This window comes from Acomys minous, assembly GCF_964271855.1.
Source record: "Acomys minous genome assembly, chromosome: 11".
In the NCBI taxonomy this organism is placed as follows: Eukaryota; Metazoa; Chordata; class Mammalia; order Rodentia; family Muridae; genus Acomys; species Acomys minous.
The window spans coordinates 69769809-69789094 of record NC_140492.1 but is presented as its reverse complement, the minus strand read 5'-3'; the positions used below and the strand labels follow the sequence as shown (position 1 = coordinate 69789094).

The window sequence follows — 19286 nt, the reverse complement described above, 5'->3', positions numbered from 1 at the left end:
ATTTTCCAAAACACTGGAGAGTCCAAAAGAGAAACAAATTAAGCATCTTTTGGAGACAGTTCCCAGAAGAACAAGTGTTTTGTGGCTGGCCTAGGAAGCTCACACCTGCAAGCCTGGCCCTCAGGAGGAGTGCAGCTTGACATCAGCCTGGCCTGTCTCACAGCTCCAAGCCTGAGCAAGAGTGAGGTGCTGTCACCGTGGAAGCAGCACCACCAGCCTAGCAAGCACTCCACGTGCTGTTAGAATGCCAACAGCCATAACTATTTCATTTTTTTTTTCTGAATAGGACCCAATTTATGGAAAAGGAAAACTTGGAGAAATCCAGGGCCTTGTTCTGGGGATGCTGGACACCTTTAACTATGAGCAAGTGAGTAAGCTTCTTGTGTCCTACTTTGTCTTAAGATAGAGGGGGAAAATCTTGTTTTTTCTTTTCTATTCTTTCTTTTCCTTTTGTTTGAATATTTTTGTCTTTGAAAATTACTACTTACTATAATAAGGTAGAGTGAGATGCATATGACCCTTTTACTACTTGTGAACTTAATTTATTCCTCCAGAGACAGAGAGAGAGACAGAGACAGAGACAGAGAGAGACAGAGACAGAGAGACAGAGAGAGATGGGGGTGGGGAAGAGAGAGAATATTGAAGTACAGACCAGTATTTTGTGTTCAAAATGGAAGTATGGTAAACTTTCTAGGAAAATGATTAAGTAAAAAAGTCTTTAATCCATATAAGGGCTCAGTATAGTTATAGAAAAATGGCAAGGTGAAATGACTTGTTCTGAAACATTGTTGCTACTGACTAAAGTTGTCATTAGTCTTCTCTTAGCTCCAAGTTGCTTATAGCCTTTAAAGTCCAGTTAGAGCCAGCTTGACTTTGTTCATTCTTTTCCTTGGGGAAAGTACCAAGTGCCATCTAGGTATGTTGATAAAGTCTCTGCTTTCTGTTAAAAATTTAGGAGTGACTCTAGGAGGCAGAGGCAAGCAGAGCTCTGTGAGTTCCAAGCCAGCCTGGTCTACAAAGTGAGTCCAGGACAGCCAGGGCTACACAGAGAGACCCTGTCTAAACAAAACAAAACAAAACAAAACAAAACAAAACAAAAAACCACAAAGTTTAGGAGTGAGGAGAAGAAAAGTTGAGTGGTAGAGTTTTTGAATGTTTTCCTTAGGAATCGAAGGTTTGGGGGTTTTTTTGGTTTTGTTTGTTTGTTTTGGTGATTTTTATTTTGGTTTGGTTTGGTTTTGGTTTTTCAAGACAGGGTTTCTCTTAAAGTCCTGGCTGTCTTGGACTCACTTTGTAGACCAGGCTGGCCTGGAACTCACAGGGATCCGCCTGCTCTGCATCCTGAGTGCTGGGATTAAAGGCGTGCGCCACCACGCCTGGCCTAAGAATTGAGGTTTTCATAAGACTCCCTACACTTCTCTCAGTGCTTGGCTGTGAGTCTCTGCATCTGTTTTCAGCCGCTGCTGGATGTAGCATCTCAGAACAGCTGTGCTAGGCTCCTGACTGTGAGCATAGCAGGGAATCATCAATGGTGACAGGGTTGGCTCTTTCCCATGGGGTCGGTCTTGGGTTGGGGCAGGCATGGTTGAACATTCCCCCCAATCTCTGCTCTATCTTTATCTCTGCACATCTTGTAGGCAGGGCACATTTTGGGTTGAAGTTATTGTGTCTAGGTTGGTGTTACCCTCCCTCCACTAGGAGTCCTGTCTAGTCATAGGGTGTCTTCTTCAGTCCCCCTGACCCTTGCTACTAGGAGTCTCAGAGTCACCCCAGAATCTTGTGGAAAAGTGAAGGAAATGAATAGAATGATCTGGGGGTGACAGGAGCTCCACAAGAAGATCAACAGGGCCAACAAACCAGGGTCCAGAGGGGCCTGTGGAAACTGAAGCACCAACCAGGGGCCATGAGTAGACTGGACCTCGGACCCTACACAGATGTAGCAGACGGGCAGCTCAGGCTTCATGTGGGCCCCCTAGTAAGAGAGCTGGGGCTGTCTCTGACATGGACTGGGTTTTTTATCACTATCCCCTGTTGGGGCTGCCTCCCCAGGCTCAGTCCTGATGCGACTTGATGAGCTGGGGTGGGGGCTCCCCTTTTGGAGGATGGGGGATGAAGGAAGAGGGAGGGAGGGTGGGACTGGAAGGATAGCAGGGAGGGGGCTGCGATTGGGATGTAAAGTGATAAATTAATTTTTCTCAAAAATTGAAGTTTTACCCCAGATGGCACAGTGGGATTCAGTGCCCCCACAGACACAGACCCTGGAAAGTGGAGTGTAAACAGAACTGGGGCGGCGGGGGGTGGGGGGGGCGGGGGTCTGACCCACTGTAGATGAGAGGAAGGCGAGACTAACTAAAAGAAAGCAGCATGCCTTGACAGTTAAGTAAAAGTTGTGCGTTTCAGGTAAAGTTAAGAGTTAAACTGTATAGCAAAGAGGTGGCCTGTGCCAGCTCTCCTTCCCTGACTACATGTCTCAGTGACCCGTGTGAAGGTTGAGAATCGATATGGTCTGAGCGCACTTCACAAGCATCGGCAGCCCTAAAGTGACCTAATGTGCTAGCTGCGAGATGTCTTAATGACAGGCGGCAGGGTCTCGAGCAGCTTCAAATGACTTTTAAGTGCTGATCAGAAAATGAGATCCCTGCCCAGGGGAGATCAGCACTGAATAATGGCCATTCGCTTCCCAAGGAGCAGGCATTGAAGCCCTCCCGTGCAGGGATCAAGGCTGCTCTTACCGCAGCCATCAGCCATCGAGATGCTGCGTAGATGTGGCCTTATCGAGGCATCTGAAAGCCCTCGGCACTGAGGTAAGCCACAGAAGGGCAGATCACACATCACTTAGGAGCTAATGGCAGACTTGAGCATTGTGACATCTGCATCCATTGTCACTGCACAGGAGGGTTCCTGACTGAGTTTGTGAGTCTGGATACTGGGTTCTCTCATCAGCTGCAGCGTGCTCCAGTTTCAGTGTGGTGTTCTTCACTAACCCCCATCTTTCATATTCTCTCTCTCTCTCTCATTCCCTCCCCCCTCAACTTCCGTAGACCTTGCTAGAAACAACAACCAGCCTTCTGAACCAAGATCTCCACTGGTCACTGTGTAACCTAAGAGCATCAGTCTCCAGAGGACTCAACCCCAAACAGGATTACTGTTCTATATGTCTACAGCAGTACAAAAGACGCCAGGAAATGGCTGATGAAATCATTGTCTTTAGGTAAGGAATGTTAACTCTCGTGGTCATAGCAGCCAAGCAGTAGTATGTGTGACCATGCAGCCCCAGTCGGCGATAAAACAGTGGGCAAGATGGGCAGAGTTCCTTCCCCACAGCCCTAACAGTCTGCACAGAGTGCAAATCGGGGAGATTAAGGGTCTCAGACAGGTGCAAGTCCTGCAGATCAGAGTTAAGGTGAAACTAAACACAAGACAGTAGGAGGAGAGGACGAAGTGTTGTTGGAGAGTGATGCTGTTAAGAAAGCACAGTAAGGGGATGAGAGATGGAGGTGACTGTGCAGAGCATCTGTATTCAGAGCAGATCCGAAAGCTGTGAGCATCTTGGTGGTGCATTGGATGTGGAGGTGGAAACCGGGTCTTTGGCTTGAGAAACTGGGTGAGCACGGTACTTGTCTGAGGAGGCCCCAGTGTAAGGAAGTGTGAGAACGGCAACTCTGTCCTGCAGGGTGTGACCTTGAGGGTGGCTCCAGGTTCTGAACAGGGTTATCTAATGCACGTACTCTCATCAGAAATCTAGAGCCATGTTGAGACTGGAACTAGACATTTAGGAACCAGGAACACACCAATAGTATTTAAACCCAATACCAAGAGAGGGGACATTTTACACACAGGTGGACCAAAGACCATTTGTTCAAAATCCGTGAGGAGAGGCAGAGCAGTATGACTCCAGAGTAAGACTTCCTGAGCTCAAGTGTTGACTCGGTCATGTGCTGACTCCGAGGCTTTGGACAAGTTAATTTTATCTGTTATAGATTGAGATAGTAACAGTGCCTACATCCTAGGGTCTGTAATCAGTCAACAAGTGCCTGGCATAAGTAAGTGCTTTGTAAACCCCAGCTGTGTGGGAAGATTGGCCGGTCTGGAGGTGAGTGAAGGAAGTGTTCTCAGCGTACAGAAAAAATATTCCTTCAAAAGGTGTTTGCTGAGAACCTGCTTTGTTTGTTTGTCAGTTTAATACAAACTAAAGTTATCTGAGATGAGGAAACCTGAGAAAATGCAAAATGCCCCTGTAAGATTGGCCTGGAGGCCAGCCCGTGGCAGTATTTTAATTAGTGATTGTGTTGTGGTTGGTACCACCCTTGAGCAGGTGGTCCTGAGTTGTATAAGAAAGTAGGCTTGGGGCTGGAGGGTGGCTCAGTGCTTAAGAGCACCGGCCACTCTTTCAGCAGCCCTGGATTCAGTTCTCCGTACCACATGGCAGCTCACAGCCATCTATAACTCAAATTCCAGGGGCTCTGATGTCTTCTTCTAGCCTCCATGGTATCAGGCAAAGCACCTGTACACATAAAAACAAACAAACAAATAAGTAAATAAAAGAAAGAAGGAAGGAAAGCAAGGAAGGAAGGAAGGAAGAAAAAGCAAGCACGCAGGCTAAGCAAGCCACGAGGAGCAAGCCGGCAAGCAGTGTTGCTCAAAGGCGTCTGCTTCAGTTCCTGCCTCCAGGTTCCTGCCTCCAGGTTCCTGTGCTGTTTTACCAGAGTGATGGAGTGTGGCCTGAGAGTTGTAAGCTGAAATAAACCCTTTCTTCTCCAAGTTTCTTTTAGTCATTGTCTTAGTTACTTTTTTATTTCTGTGACCAATGCAGTTTATAGAAGAAAGACTTTATTGGGGTTTACAGTTTCAAACGGTGAGTCCTTGATTAACAGGGCCAGAGCATTGGGGCAGCAGGGTGTTGGAGCAGTGGCCAAATGCTTACACAGTCATCTACAAGTAGGAGGCAGAGAGCGCCAACTGGGAGTGGCATGGCCATCTCCTCCTCTTCTTCTCCTCCTCCTCCTCCTCCTCCTCCTCCTCCTCCTCCTCCTCCTCCTTCTTCTTCTTCTTCTTCAAGACAGGGTTTCCTGAGAGCTGGGATTAAAGGCAGGCGCCACCACATCTGGCAAGCTTTTGAAATCTTAAAGCCCATTCCAAGTAACACATCTCGTACAAGGCCACACTCCCTAATTCTTCCCAAACAGTTGTACCAACTAGGGACCAAAGCATTGAAGTACATGAGCCTATGAGGGCTGTTCGCATTCAAACCATCACAGTCATGGTGTTTTATCACAGCAATAGAAACCCTAACAAAGACACTACTGTGTACCAGGTCTAAGGAACAGTATGAACACGTGGGTGAAATGAGAAACAGTGATAGCTACTGTGGAAAAAAGGATAAGACATGCAGAGACAGACAGACGTTTAGAGGTTAGGTGGTTTACACAGCATGGTTAGGAATGCCTCTCTGTTAATATGACTTAACAGACAACTTTGAAACTTAATTAAAATGTAATTACTGATTACATTAATAAAAATAAAATGGTATAGAGGTTGGTAGCTACTAATGTATAGAGAACAGACGGGGAGTGCCTCCCTGTTTAAATGATGTTTGAGTGCTTTTAAGACACAGGGAAGTGGCTGCCTAACATATGGGTGTGCTCAGCCGAAGGTTGTAGATATGGAGGCTGTCAGGCAGCATCCAGCCTGGCATACTTCAGGGGCGGTGAGTGGGTAGCTGAGCAGGTCTGAAGGGATGCCCAGGGAAGAGCAAAAGCCGGACTTGGTTCTGAGAAGGCTCTGGGTAGTTTGAGGTTGGGAGTGCTACATTGAGGGTCAGTGATTGCTGTGTTGAGAACAGAGTATGGAGGGTCAAGGGAAGAAGCAGAGTGGCCAGGAAGCCTGCGTCAGTAGCCCATGTGAGAGATGGCCAGTGCAGTGGGTAGCAGAGGACTAAGAAGTGAGGATTCTGGAAGCCATGTGCAGGCAGAACTGATAGTGTTTGCTTACAGGTGCGCTTATCATGTGCAAGGGGGAGAACAGTCAGGGGCGACTCCAAGGTTTTGCCCGAGAAACTGGAAGAATGTAGTCGCTGTTATTGAGATGTAGGCGGTTAGATGAAAGTGTGCAATCAGAGTTCGGTTAGCGGAAGCTAGGAACTTGGGTTCGGATGTGTTAAATTAAGAGTCCTATTGGGTACTCAGAGTAGAGTTCTCAAGGAGACAGGACTGATGGGAGAAGGCTGGGAGTCAGGAGCCTGGGCATTGTAAAGGTTTGGAACTGGAAATAATCAGTGAGGGAGCAGGGCTAGGTAGAGGAAAGACAGACGTGCGAGAAACAGGTTCTATGCAGAGAACCAGCACTGAGTAGGGAAACCAGACAACAGGAGGGGAGGTGCTGCCTTCTAGACTCAGCCAGGCTTTCTGGTTAGAGAAAGGGGGCCAGAAATGACCACCAGTGGCATCCTCGGTCCCCAGCCTCTGGAGTGCCTCCTTAGGAACAGTGCTAAAGCTTTAGAGCGTGGCACTTTGTCAGTGTCCAACTCAGTCTGCCTAGAATATGGCCAGGGCGCTCATGCTATTACAAGCTACTGTAATAATTATTTTTCCTAATTATTTTTTTAAAAATCTACCTGAAAATTACCATCAGAATGCTGTAGTTTGAGGATGAGCTTTGGCCCAGCTCAGCTTCTGCAGCCTGGAGGCTTGACTGCTCACAACTCAGGAGGTCAGATAGGCAGGACTCGTTGCTCAGAAGGGGAGGGCATCAATGAGCTCATGGCCCCTTCTGGCTCTTGTCCCTGAGAAGCCAGCCACTAGTTCAGTTGAGATTTTTTTCTTTACCACATACAAGTATACCCTAATCATAGTTCATGTTTGTGGAAAAGTACAAATTGTTCCTGTTCATTTTACAGCTGTGGCCATTTGTATCACTCGTTCTGTCTACAAAGCAAGGAATGCACCCTAGAAGTTGAGGGTCAGACAAGATGGACATGTTACAAATGCAGCTCAAGTAACAAAGCAGGCAAACTCAGTGAGAATCCTTCTGAAAGTAAGAAGGCACAGATAACCTCGTCACAGGTAAGAGTCGGCTCCTGCTGCTGTGACAGCCTGTTTGCCGTGGCCTGTTTTGTGAGTTCCCATAAGCCTCCGGTTTATGGAGACTGAATGTGCGCCGTCTCCTGCTTAGTCGTGTGTAGCGCGAGAGCCTGTCCTCTCTCCTCAGTGCTGACAAACTGGAGAAACCTCTTCTGCCCTTGAGAAGCTTGGAGCCCAGGTTGGCATCAGAAAAGATAGGTACACTGTTCGGGTCCTCTGACCGAGTGGTGGGGCAGCGAGGATAGACAAAGGAGCGCACGGCCATGGGCGCATGTCTTCTTTTCCTAAAGAACTTGGTGCAGAGTGTCCACTTCAGAAACGTTTCGCTGCCCGTGGAGACCGAGGGACTGTATGAGTTATATTTCTTAAAGAGGCGCTGGAGCAGGGTGCTCTCTGCTGCTCCGTAGTCTGTGGAGAGCACAGCCTGACGACAGAAGGGGTAACGTGAGGGGTCAGTCGGCCTGCAGCTGGATGACTGAACTGTGGCACAGTTGCTGCTGCTCGCTCTGTCCTCCGAATCACACAACCCAGCTCACCTCCATCTCTAATAGGGAACGCTGGGGCCTGTCACCCACTTGGTTTTATCCATTTTCACTGGAGCCCTGAAACAAAGCGAGGATGATCTCATCATGGGCTCCTCCCCCATATAACGAGTTAACGTATCTGTTCTCAAGTGACAGGAATTCCATTCTTGTCATTAATGTTTATATTTGCCCAGTTTCTATTGAGCACTCTCTAACGTTATGTAGGTAAGCGTGTCTTGTGGGAGTCATAGTCAAGAATTACAAGGAGAGTTGGAATAATTGTTCTCAGCTCTTTAAGTCTGTGGTACCTTCCTAACTCCAGTCCTGTCAGTTGTCTGGACAGCAGCTAACTGCCCAGCCATTCAGTGCTCTAGCCACGCAGAGGTAGACATGCCACAGCTCGAGGGTCAAGCCCTAAGATGGCCCTCATGTCATATGACAGTCTCACCATCCTAAGATGAGGTTGAGAGAGCTGAGCATGGCAGGCCCCAGTCTCTGGGCACCCCGCTGTCGCAGCCTCTTCAACACCCTCACCAGTCCAAAAGCTTGGACAGCCTGACATTGACAATCCATGATGTAGTCAGGGTCCATTAAATTATTGTGTGTTTTGTGACTGAGCTCACTGAGGGGGCTCAGTCTCCAGCCCCCTCTCCTCTCTAGAAGTAACTTGGCCCCTAGTGTAACCTTCCTGGCAACCAGCGCGCATCCCCAGCTTCCAGTCATCTCATTAGCATACAAAAGGGGTTCTCTCGGAGGAGGCCCCAAAGTGGTTTGGTTTTTAATTTTTATTTATTACTTAAATGTATTTATTTATTTGTGTATGAGTGTATATACGTCTACATATCATGTACATGCAGTACCCAGGGAGGCCAGAAAGGGGGGATTGGGTTTCTTGGAATTGGAGTTACAGAAGGTATTGGCCGCCCTGTGCTGGGTGCTGGGAATTGAATATGGTCCTCTGGAAGAGCAGTCAGTGCCCTTAGCAGCTGAGCTCCAGTTCCAAGATTTTTAAGAGCTCTTTGTCAGGCACCAGGGACAAAGGCCAGTTGTCTGTGTTCTTATTGCATGGCAAGTACGTACAGATGGACCATGCCAGAAGTACAGAAAATGAGTGTGCCTGCATCACGTGCACGGAATCATGGGAGGTCGCCTCAGCTGCCCCTGCAGGGGACTAAGTGGGCGTGTTGGGGGATAAGATACGCAAGTTCAGGCGCAAAGGTAGGTAAGGAGAGGAATGAGGCAGCCATCAGGAACACACGTCTGCTCCAACAGAAGAGGTGTGCCGTAGAACATTAGCATGGTTGGGTGTAGAGCTCCCCCACAGGTGTCACCTCTGTCACAGCCCCCACCCCCACCCCCCAGTCTCTCCTGGGATGCAGCCTCTCTCTCCACCTCCAAACCCAGAAGCTTCCGCTGAATTCATTGTATCTGGCTTTGCGTACAGCATGTGAACCAGGAGTGGGACTCACCCTTCCGTCCGCCTGCTGCTCGTCACTGAGTGGTCTTCCTACCTCAGTGAAAAGCTGGTTAGCAATACGCTACACTTACTTTTGGCTCCAGTGACAAATACATCATCTGTTTTCTAGTTCCATTGGTTTATAGGAAATTTGGCTGCAGAGTTCTGTGAGGCCTTCAGCCTTGCTCTTATTGCTAACACTTGACATTCTATTTCAGCTGAGTTTTGCTACAAAGTTTTTAAAACAGATAAGGTTGCCTATGAGTAAGAAAATACATCTGTAAAGAAATATATAAAAGTAATACTAGCTAGTTATAATTGACCAAAAAGATTCCACTGAAAAGAACAGTAAAAGCCCTTGTTACCAGCTCCATATGGTGTAATTTCAGCAAGGAGCTGCCAAGGCAGACGTGGTTCTTGAGTTCAGAGCGGATGGTTTGGGACACGAATGGTAAACAACAGCTAGTCCAGGGCATCACCCAGCATGTCCCCGGAATAACGGATTACATCAGCATCCCAGCTTTCAAATTTTGTGTAGCTAAAAGCAGCAAAGTGTACATCTTAAATACTGCTTACCACTGGGATGGTGTTCAAGGGCAATGGAAAAATTTAAGTAGTAACCATCAATCCACAGTATGGTGGTTTTCCCTACACTTCACTGTCTAAGTATTTTACTTTCCTCTGAAGATCTGTCCTTCCTGGTTAAGTCTGTCCAGAGGGCATGGCAGGAGCCACTGGGCATTCACCTGCTCCTCTCTGGACATAGGATAGTTGAATGCGTTTGAAGTATCCCACTGCCCCGGAACACTGCCCTACCAAGCAACGTTTTCTTTTTTGGGAAACATGGTAACTGATACTTAATTCTCCAGCTTCTGACTCCAGCCCAAGTTCATGCAATACTTACCTCCAAACCTGTGGTCCTGGCAGGTCAAGTGCTGCCTCCTGCTGCTGTTCATATGTTAAAATCACTAGCCAGCCCAGTAACGCTGACATACTAGCTGTCTTCCAACAAACCACACGAGCGTGACGGGAGTCATCTCCAGAACACCTGCTTCCTCCTGGAAAAAAGATTTGGCCCTGTAAAGCCCAGAGAGATGCTCCAAATGCCTTTTCTTCCCTGAGTCCCAGCAGGCCGCAGGGCTGATGTCATCCTGGTGGTTTGTCTCCTTTGCTTTGTTTCTCTACACAGGAGACACTAGTTTCAGTTGCCACACCCAACAACTACATAGTATCTCAGTGCAGTTATTCATGTATTGATATAATATCAAATAACTTAAGTCTCATGTTTTTTTGTTTGCTTTGTTTTGTTTTTCAAGACAGGGTTTCTCTGTGTAGCCTTGGCTGACCTGGACTCACTTTGTAGACCAGGCTGGCCTCAAACTCACAGTGATCTGCCTGCCGTTGCCTTCCCAAGTGCTGGAATTACAAGCATGCACCACCACACCGGCTTCAGTTTCATCTTAATTTATTCATTTATTAAATTCAAAGTAACAAAAGTACAAGATTAAAAAAAAAAGATTGACGACTGGAGAGATGGCTCAGAGGTTAAGAGCACTGTCTGTTCTTCAAAAGGCTGTGAGTTCAATTCCTAGCAACCACATGGTGGCTCACAACCATCTACAGTGAGATCTGGTGCCCTCTTCTGTTTTGTTTTTCTTTATCCTTTGTCTCTTTGTTGTTGTTTTTCTTCTCTGTGGCATGTGTGCTCCACCTGTGTATGTCTGTGTACGTGCCTGCCTGTCCTGGTGCACACAGGAGGCAGAGAACAACCTGGGCATTGACCCTCTTCTCCTTTGCTTGGGACACTGTCTCTTGGGCTTTATCCTCTGTGTGCCCAGCCTGCAGGCCTGTGACCTCACAGCGATCCTCCTGTCTCTGCCATCCATCTCCTCATAGGGTTGCTAGGACGAGACACTCACTCCTTGTGCACAGCTTGTGTTGACTTGGGGTTCAGAGCCAGGACCTCATGCTTGCACGGCACATGCAGAGGTGTGTCTGCAGCCAGGGTTTGACTTTCTTCAGAACAGATAATAAGTTAGCAGCAGATTATCACATTCCAGAAACATTCTTTTAAAACTTCAAAAAGTTAAGACATTTAGACATTAAGAGCTTTATAACATATTGTTCAAAATCAGCCCTTACCGTAGGGACCCAGCATCTAACTACCAAGAGCTTCCTGTTCACGCACACAGAGAGGACTGTGCACATTTAGGGGTGAGTGCACAAGCTTCTCTTTGGTATTGGGCTTGGCCTCATTTCTCTGTTCTCAGTGGTGAAATGTGTCTTGTCTTAGAGGATGAATTCACAAACAGTGTTAGTGGGCAGAACTTATAACCTCCAGATAATTATTCAGTATGTGATGTTTGGGTTCTCTGGACACTGCACACTGCTCATTTATTCTGAATCCCCACAATGCAGTAGAACTGCAAACCAACTTGCTGTTTAGTAAAATCAGAAGCTTGTTTTTATTTGTCCATCTTTAGGAAGTATTAGCTCTCTGCTATAAAAAGGCCAAAATTAAGACACGCATACTAAAAATGAGGCCTCAGTGTTTGGTAATAGCAATATTTCTCAAAAAAGTATCTTCCAATTGAAACTCACAAAGCAAAGGAGGGTTCATGTGACGCAGAAGGACATGGAGATGATTGGTGATTCTACTGTAAGTGAAACTTCGATAACAGAGTGGCCATTTGTCAGTTATCTGGTTATACTAAAGTACTAAGTGTCCATTACTCCAGCCAATATTTAATATGTACCTACCTTGGGCCAAATGTCTTTCTTGGTACAATAGCATGCATGGGTTTGGTTTGGTTTGGTTTGGTTTGTTGTTTGCAACAAGGTCTCATTAGGCCCAGGCTGACCTTGAACTTGCTGTGCAGCTAAGGGCCTTGAACTTCCATTTCCCACCCCTACATTCCAAACACCAGGATCACAGGTGGATGTCACCGTGCCAGGGTTTGTATGATGTTGGGGATCCAACCCAGAGCTTCCTGTGTGTTAGGTAAGCACTTCCTGTGTGTTAGGTAAGCACTTCCTGTGTGTTAGATAAGCACTCTACCAGCTCAGCTGTATCTCCAGTCCCTGTAGTGGGTGGGTAACCAGCAAGAGAGCGAGAGGGTGCTTAGGACAGCAGTGTTCAGTTCTCAGTTGTCATAGGTGCACAGTCGACGTGAGTGGTGAATAGAATGTTAGAAGGTGAGTAATTTGGGTTGAACAGTAATTTGCACTGAATATATTTTACATATATATTTTTTTTTCCCATCTTCCCACTCGTGGTGTGTGGGGGGTACAAACTGGTGAGGAAGGCATGGTGATGAATACATTTGGTTTAGGAAGCACTGATAGTTTTGAAGCAAGGGGGGTTGATGCAGCTCAGTGACCGTGCTGGGGATGGAGCTGTGTCTATTACCTGCCTGTCTGCACCTCCTCTCCGTATCTGTTGTAAGGACTGGTGTAACATTTCCACCAGGCAGCAGAGACGTGTGCCCAAGACACCTAAGAATGACGTTAGTGCAGAAAGGATCTTCAGCCATTGCCATAACTAAATTTTTGATGAAAATATAAAGTAAGAACTTAAAAATTCTACTGCCCAAGAATGTAAAAATACTTATCTTACCAATGTTCAAAGAAGTGTAATTGAAATAGCAATACATCTTTGCTTTAGCTTACTAAGCTAGCAGGTTCTTAATAATGCTTACTAAGCTGCACACATTGAAAATACTCTTTTTGTGAATGCATGTGTGAATGTGTGTATATGCTTGCAATTGTGTGTGTGCTTGCATGTGTATGTTTGCAGTTGTGTATGTGTTTGTGTGTGTGCATGTGTGTATGTGTGTGTTTGTGTTTGCATGTGTGTGTGCATGCATGTGTATATGTGTGTATGTGTTTACGTGTGTGCATGTGTGTATGTGTGTGTTTGTGTGTTTGCATGTGTGTGTGCATGCATGTGTATATGTGTGCATGCGTGTATGTGTTTACGTGTGTGTGTCTGTGTGGGGCCTGAGTCTGTGGATGTGGTGTACCTGTGTGTGGAGGCCACAGGTTGCTGTCCTGTCTGTTGTCTTCCTCATCTTCTGCTTTTCACTGAGGCGACATCATGTGCTGAGCTGTAGCCCCAGTCCAGCTGTTCTCGCTAGCAGATCCTGTACACCTATCCTATCTCTGTCACCTGATGCCTGAGGTTATGGTCACGCCTCCATGCCTGCCCAGCTGGGATCTGAACTCTCACTTTCACACTAACATGGAAAGTGCTTTTTCTCTTGAGGCATCTTCTAGACCATGTGTGTATTCATATCTGTAAGTGGTATTGCCAAGTTGGTGTGTTAATGGCTAAATCCATGGTCCATGTGCTGGTGGCAGCTAGAGTCACGTAGGGTCATGAGCTGAGGTCCTGCTCTTGGGACTGAGACCTGAGGAGAGGTGCTGAGCGAGCTCAGCCCCCACTCGCTGGCAAGCAGAGAGCCAAGAAAACATGTCAGAAGGAGGATGCAGAACCCATCGACAGCTTTTAGCCCAGAAATGATCCAGGAGATAGAATTAATGGGGACATTTAAAGTTATCATAGTGTTTATTCCATATGCTCAAAAGCTACAGGAGGATCCAATATATTGACTAGAGATAGGAAAGTTAGAGAGTGTCAGCATCTGGAGACTAAAATGGCAGCATCTAAACTGAAGATGAGGTCACCAACAGAATGGTTAGTGCGTGGCATTGCATAGCAACAGAGTGGAGGACACCCGAGGGCCGGCTGCTGCTGAGAGAACATGAGCCGTGGTGGTGTGTTGCACCGTAGCCTCAGTGTGAATGAGCCTAGCGGGCCCCCTAACCAAATGGTCGCGTGAGATTGGTAAAAGCTATTCATAACTTGCTGTGGCTCAGGTCAGGTTCTGCTGTAGGGTGAGGTTTGATACGAAACCATGGCGCTTTGTTTTGTATTACTTGGCTAGCAGTCCTTTTGGATCCAGAGCTTGTGGGGTTTAGGGAAAAGGTTTTGGAGACTATCTGTCATTCACTTCTGCAGATGCTGTGCTCTCGAGGCACGGGGCTGCAGACACCAAACAGGTGGTCACACTGAGTGCCAGGGGCTATATACTTGGATGCTTATGACAGTATTTTTAATATTTAAAAATTTGAAAGGAACCAAAATATCCTAGTATCTCACAGTTGGTTAAATTAGTTATAGTACCTCTCTGCAACAAATGAACTTTGTAGCAATGGAAAATACCACACTGTAAAAAATATTGTCATAGGGAACTAATGATTAATGTTCAGTGTGTACATCGCAGGAACGTGACTGCAGGTTCCCTGCTGTGGGGTTTGACTGCTTCTGTTCTGGGTTCTAGCTTCCCATCAGTGCGTTTATATTCCTTCTAATATAGTCAGAAAAGCCAAGCTTTTCAAAGAAAGTGATGCTACTCCCGTTTTGCTTCCGAGTCAGGGATTGCTTTGTTAGTAGAGCTCACAAAGGCTCGGCTCGCTCAGCGTTATTAAGGCCATCACTCAGCCTGTCATCATATCCCCAGATCTCTCTGTGCACCTGGATGCACAGCCGCGCTGCCTGGGGCATTTCCAGGGGAATCTTTTTTTTTTTTTTTTTAAGTAAGGCCTCTCTCTGGGGCTGCTAAACTTCCTCTGTTGCACATCAGAGGCTCCCAGACTTAATCTCAAGAGAGCAGGCTTCTCTGGTGAGTCATCCACCGTGTCTAGTTCCGCGCTCGCTTTAAAACGTCTGCGGGTCCTTTCATGAGGTCATTTTTTAAGCTTAAATATCTACTTTCCTTTGAAAAATCTATTTCTTCCTTTTCAAAAAGAACATAGCAGAAGTTAAAAATGGATTGCTTTTTGCAAGCTACCCCATATATCTGCTGTGCTTTCCGGACTACGTCACTCCAAGGACTGTCAAGTCCAGTTCGTGTAGACTTTTTGAACCTGACAGTCTAGACACAGCTGGCATTTTTTACCCTTAATCTGTGTCATGCTTTCCGAACTTCCTAAGAGTCACGTGATGTCACGGCTCTAGAGATGGTGGGAGCTGGGGAAATGGAGCCAATAAGTGAGGCGGGCTAAAGGCTCGTGCCACAGCCAGCTTTATTCAGCGCCTCGGACAAACGTACTCTGAGGGTTAAGAACAGTCACCTGAATAAAGTTCCCATGAGTTCACGCTGTGTACAATCAGAGACAAGCCACACTTGCCAGAAATGTCTTTCTATGGATGCACAAAGGATAGGTTAAACATTGAGTCGAATAACCGCAGCAAATGCTAACGAGTGCTCTGAAGTAAACTCACCTCTCAGCTGCGCCTGGAGGAGCACAAGACCGATTCCGTGTTTAAAGGAACCAGGTCTCTACAGTCTTGTCTTGTGTTCATGGAGAGCGCTCACAGTCACTCACGTTCTCCTCACACGACTCCATTCCTGGACCGTGTTCCAAAAACATGGCAAAAGTGAGAAGGCGCTCCTGCTTCCACGGTCGTGTGACAGTAGTGACCACACCCTCATGGTGCTCCACTCCACGGCAGGCTTCCCGGCCTGGGGGACCCTTGGGGGGGCTCCGTGGAGCATGTGGACTCAGCGCACTTCCTTAGACTGCTTCTCCATCATTTGGATGCAGAACCTGGGATCAGCCGGCCAGCCTTCAATAATTACTATGTTCTGTTTATAATCGATATTGTCTATTCCAGCTTCACAGGTGGGGTACTAATATGTGCTAGAATTCACTGCTGGATTTGAAATTTTGTTCTATAAGAAATTTAATTTCTTTAATAGCTACAAGCTGTTTGTATGTTCTGTTTCATAGTGCTTGTGTCTCTACTTAAAAGGTCTATATTTGAAGAAATATGTCCTTTAGATTTAATTTATTATCAATTTTGTTGATATTTTCTTTTTGGAGATTTTATTTAATTTTCTCAAAGAATGTACCACAAGAATCTATAAGTAATTGTTGGCAGACTTTTGTATTAAATTCAGTATTATTAAAAAATAATTATATTTCTATATAGCAGCAAAGACCAATTATACTTTGACTACTTAACAGTCCAAACTTAAAGAATATTTTATCTTTTAAGGGTTTGAAGTGATTTTATGCATGTCAAATCCATAAAGGGGTAAATATCCCTTGTTGCCAAATAACATTATATACATGTATGAAATTGTCAGAGAAAATGAGGGAAGAAAAAGGTAGTATTCATTGTTCGATCGTATTTATTCCACTTTTCCTTGCTGAAATATAAAGAAACTACAAAAATTTGTAGAGGCAGGGGTTTCCATTGTAAACCACGAAGGAACTGTCAGAGCTGTAATTTTGTCCTTTTTGGCATTTACCTGCCATCGGGTGCTCCCACCGTGGCCCTTTTAGTATTGATAAGCACAGAGCAAATTGCAGTGTATCTTAATCATCACACAGACACTGCTGGAAAAGAGATCATCAGCACAGGCTGACGTATTACAGTTTGAATGAAACCAGCAGGGCTGTAACTGCTAAGCACTCTAACTCTTAGTATGTATGAATCTGTATTGGATTTTGGGTCTCCACAAAAGGTAATTGAAGAAAACTCATCTTTCATTTAATTCAGCGCCTTAGGACAGGGCTGGAGAGACAGCTCAGAGCTTAAGGTCCTGAGTTCAGTTCCCAGCACAACCGACTATAATGAGATCTGGCGCCCTCTTGTGGCGTGCAGGTGTACCTGCATCCAGAATACTGTATAAAAATAAGTAAATCTTTAAAAAAAACCAAAGAAAAACTTTGGACAAGTTATCTTAGGTATGTGACAGGCTCACGGTCTCAGTGACGTAAAATAGAAAGCAGCTCTTTTGTAGAAACTTAACAACATACTTTAAGAGGCTCATTTTCATATATGCATCTTCCGTTTTTTCTCTCTGCCAAGGTATTAGATAATGTAGCAGTTAAAAGCCTAAATCCTAGGGACAGGCAGCTTGAATCTGTTTGGAGAGCACTTCAAAGCACGCCATCTTCCCCAAACACTTTACTTAGTTTTCTTATCTCTGAAATGTGTAACGGAAGCCACACTAGAAGAGGCAGGGTAGAGTAAACAGCATCGGGCCCATGGTGAGTCTACTTTGGTACTTGGCACATAAAATCTCACAATATGTTACATGTTTCCTTTTCTGCATATAAGTAGTAAGATGGTGTCTTAGTGACGTTTTTGTTGCTGTTGTAAAACACCACAACCAAAAGCAATTTGGGGAGGAAAGGGGTTGTTTCCTTTCACAGCTCTCGGGTCACCGTCCAGCACTGGGGGAGGTCAGGGCAGGAACTCAAGGCAGGAACCAGCCATGGAGGGATGCTGCTTACTGGCTCCTCGTGGCATGCTCAGCCTGCTTTCTTCTACAACCTAGGACCTCTGCCCAGGATGGGCATCATTAGTAGTCTGGGCCCCCTCACAGCAAATGATTGACAGGCTTGTCTACAGGCCAGTCTTAGGGAGGCATTTCTCTCCTGTGATATTCCCTCTTCCCAGATATGTCTCAGTTTGTGTTATGTTGACCAAACACTAAACAGCACAAATATGTAAGTATTAAGGCATAATTGTAGCTACATCCCTTATGTCTCGTAAAGTGGAACTGCTCACTTTGAAATCTACATATATATACACATATACATATACATACATACATATATATATATAATTCCTAAGCACTCCACAGACAGAGGACTTGTCTGTATAGGTACTTGCTTTTCAGGGCGCTGACTGTTCTTAATGCGAGCTCTGGAAAATGCACTCAGCTTTCAAAATCCTCAAGGACGCTCCTGCTCCCTGGGACACTTGGAGTTGCTTAGATGCAGTAATCTTGTTCCGTGTGCTGGGGAAATTAGGTTATGACTTCCAGCCTCCAGCATGAGATCCTGAATCACAATTTCACGCATACACACCTCAGAAGTTATACTATAAAATGTGTGTGCATGGGCGTGCACGTGTGCGTGTGTGGTTGCTTGGGGACTCCAGCTTCAAGTATTAAATCGCAGCGCAAGCCGGTCGCCACACTCTTGTGGGAGGCGTTGTAGTCACAGTCACCCGATAACTTACGCATTTAATTTGGTTCTTTGTCATGTCTTATTTCATATTTCTGTTTTGTATCTTCTTTCTTTATGCCATTCGACCATTTCTAGCTCATTTTGGCTACAACTTGAATTGGTTTCCTGATTGAACCTAACTTAACTCACAAAACTGCAGCCTTCATTTGCTCACAGCCGGCTGTGTCTCCAGACTTGATTTCCAGCCAGTGCTGGTCTGTGCTGGCTCTTGTTCATGTTTAATGTGACATTTTTATTCTCTGAGAAATTCATATATGCATATGATGTGTTTTGATCATATTAAACCCCAACCCCTAATCCTTGCCACCCCCTCCTCTCTACCCCCTCCTCTCTGGCCTCTTCCACATTTATCTCTTTTTCTTACTCTTTTTTTTTGTTTTGTTTTTTTGTTTTGTTTTTTGTTTTTTGAGACAGGTTTCTCTATGTAGCCTTGGCTGTCCTAGACTCACTTTGTAGACCAGGCTGGCCTCGAACTCACAGTGATCTGCCTGCCTCTGCCTCCCAAGTGCTGAGATTAAAGGCGTGCGCCACCACGCCCGGCTATCTCTTCTTTTTTTAAATAACCCTCCAAGTCCAGTGTGTCCTGCCCATATACTCCTGCCTGTGGGACCATCCACTGCAATGTGGTTAACATACCAGGGGCCACATCTTTAAAGAGAACCGATGCTGCCTCCTCCAGAAGCTCTCGGCTGTTGGCAGCTTCTCAGTTGGGGGGGTGGGTCCTCGTGAGCCTCTGTCCAGTGCTTGTTGGCGTGCTGACGAGGCTGGCCGTGCACAGGCAGCCACAGCTGTCAGTTCGTGGGTGCAGTAATCCTGCTGGGTCCAGAAGACACAGTTTTGCCCTGGTTCTCCGTGGCCTCCTCCGACTGTTATTATTTCTCTGCTCCTCTTCCGTAACGGTCCCCGCGCGTTGGGTGGGTAGTGGTATAGCTATCCCATTGGCTGTGCTGAGTTTCTGTGCCAGCTGCCACTCACTGCGCAAAGAAACTTCGGAGACTCGGCCCAAGAGCTGCACTAAAGTGTGGGTAAGGGGATAAGAGTTTAGAGGGACGTTTGATGGAGTGTCCACCCAGACAAGTAACAGTAAGGGTCCTTCCCCAGGTCCTGTGGGCTCCCAGACTATGGCTTCTTAGTCAGACTTAAAGTACCAAACATGGCTTTCCTCCTGCAAAACAG

General features: G+C 46.1%; 1 protein-coding gene across 2 annotated transcripts in view; it reads left to right on the top strand.

The window, feature by feature from the left end:
* The window catches only part of VPS8 (VPS8 subunit of CORVET complex), a 215049-nt gene that overhangs the window by 165483 nt on the left and 30280 nt on the right, over nt 1-19286 (top strand). For both annotated transcript variants that reach the window (XM_084801736.1, XM_084801735.1), the window contains 3 exons: nt 287-367; nt 3042-3211; nt 6896-7061. In XM_084801736.1, coding sequence (XP_084657862.1) covers nt 287-367; nt 3042-3211; nt 6896-7061 — 417 coding nt within the window. The remainder of the gene's footprint in view (nt 1-286; nt 368-3041; nt 3212-6895; nt 7062-19286) is intronic.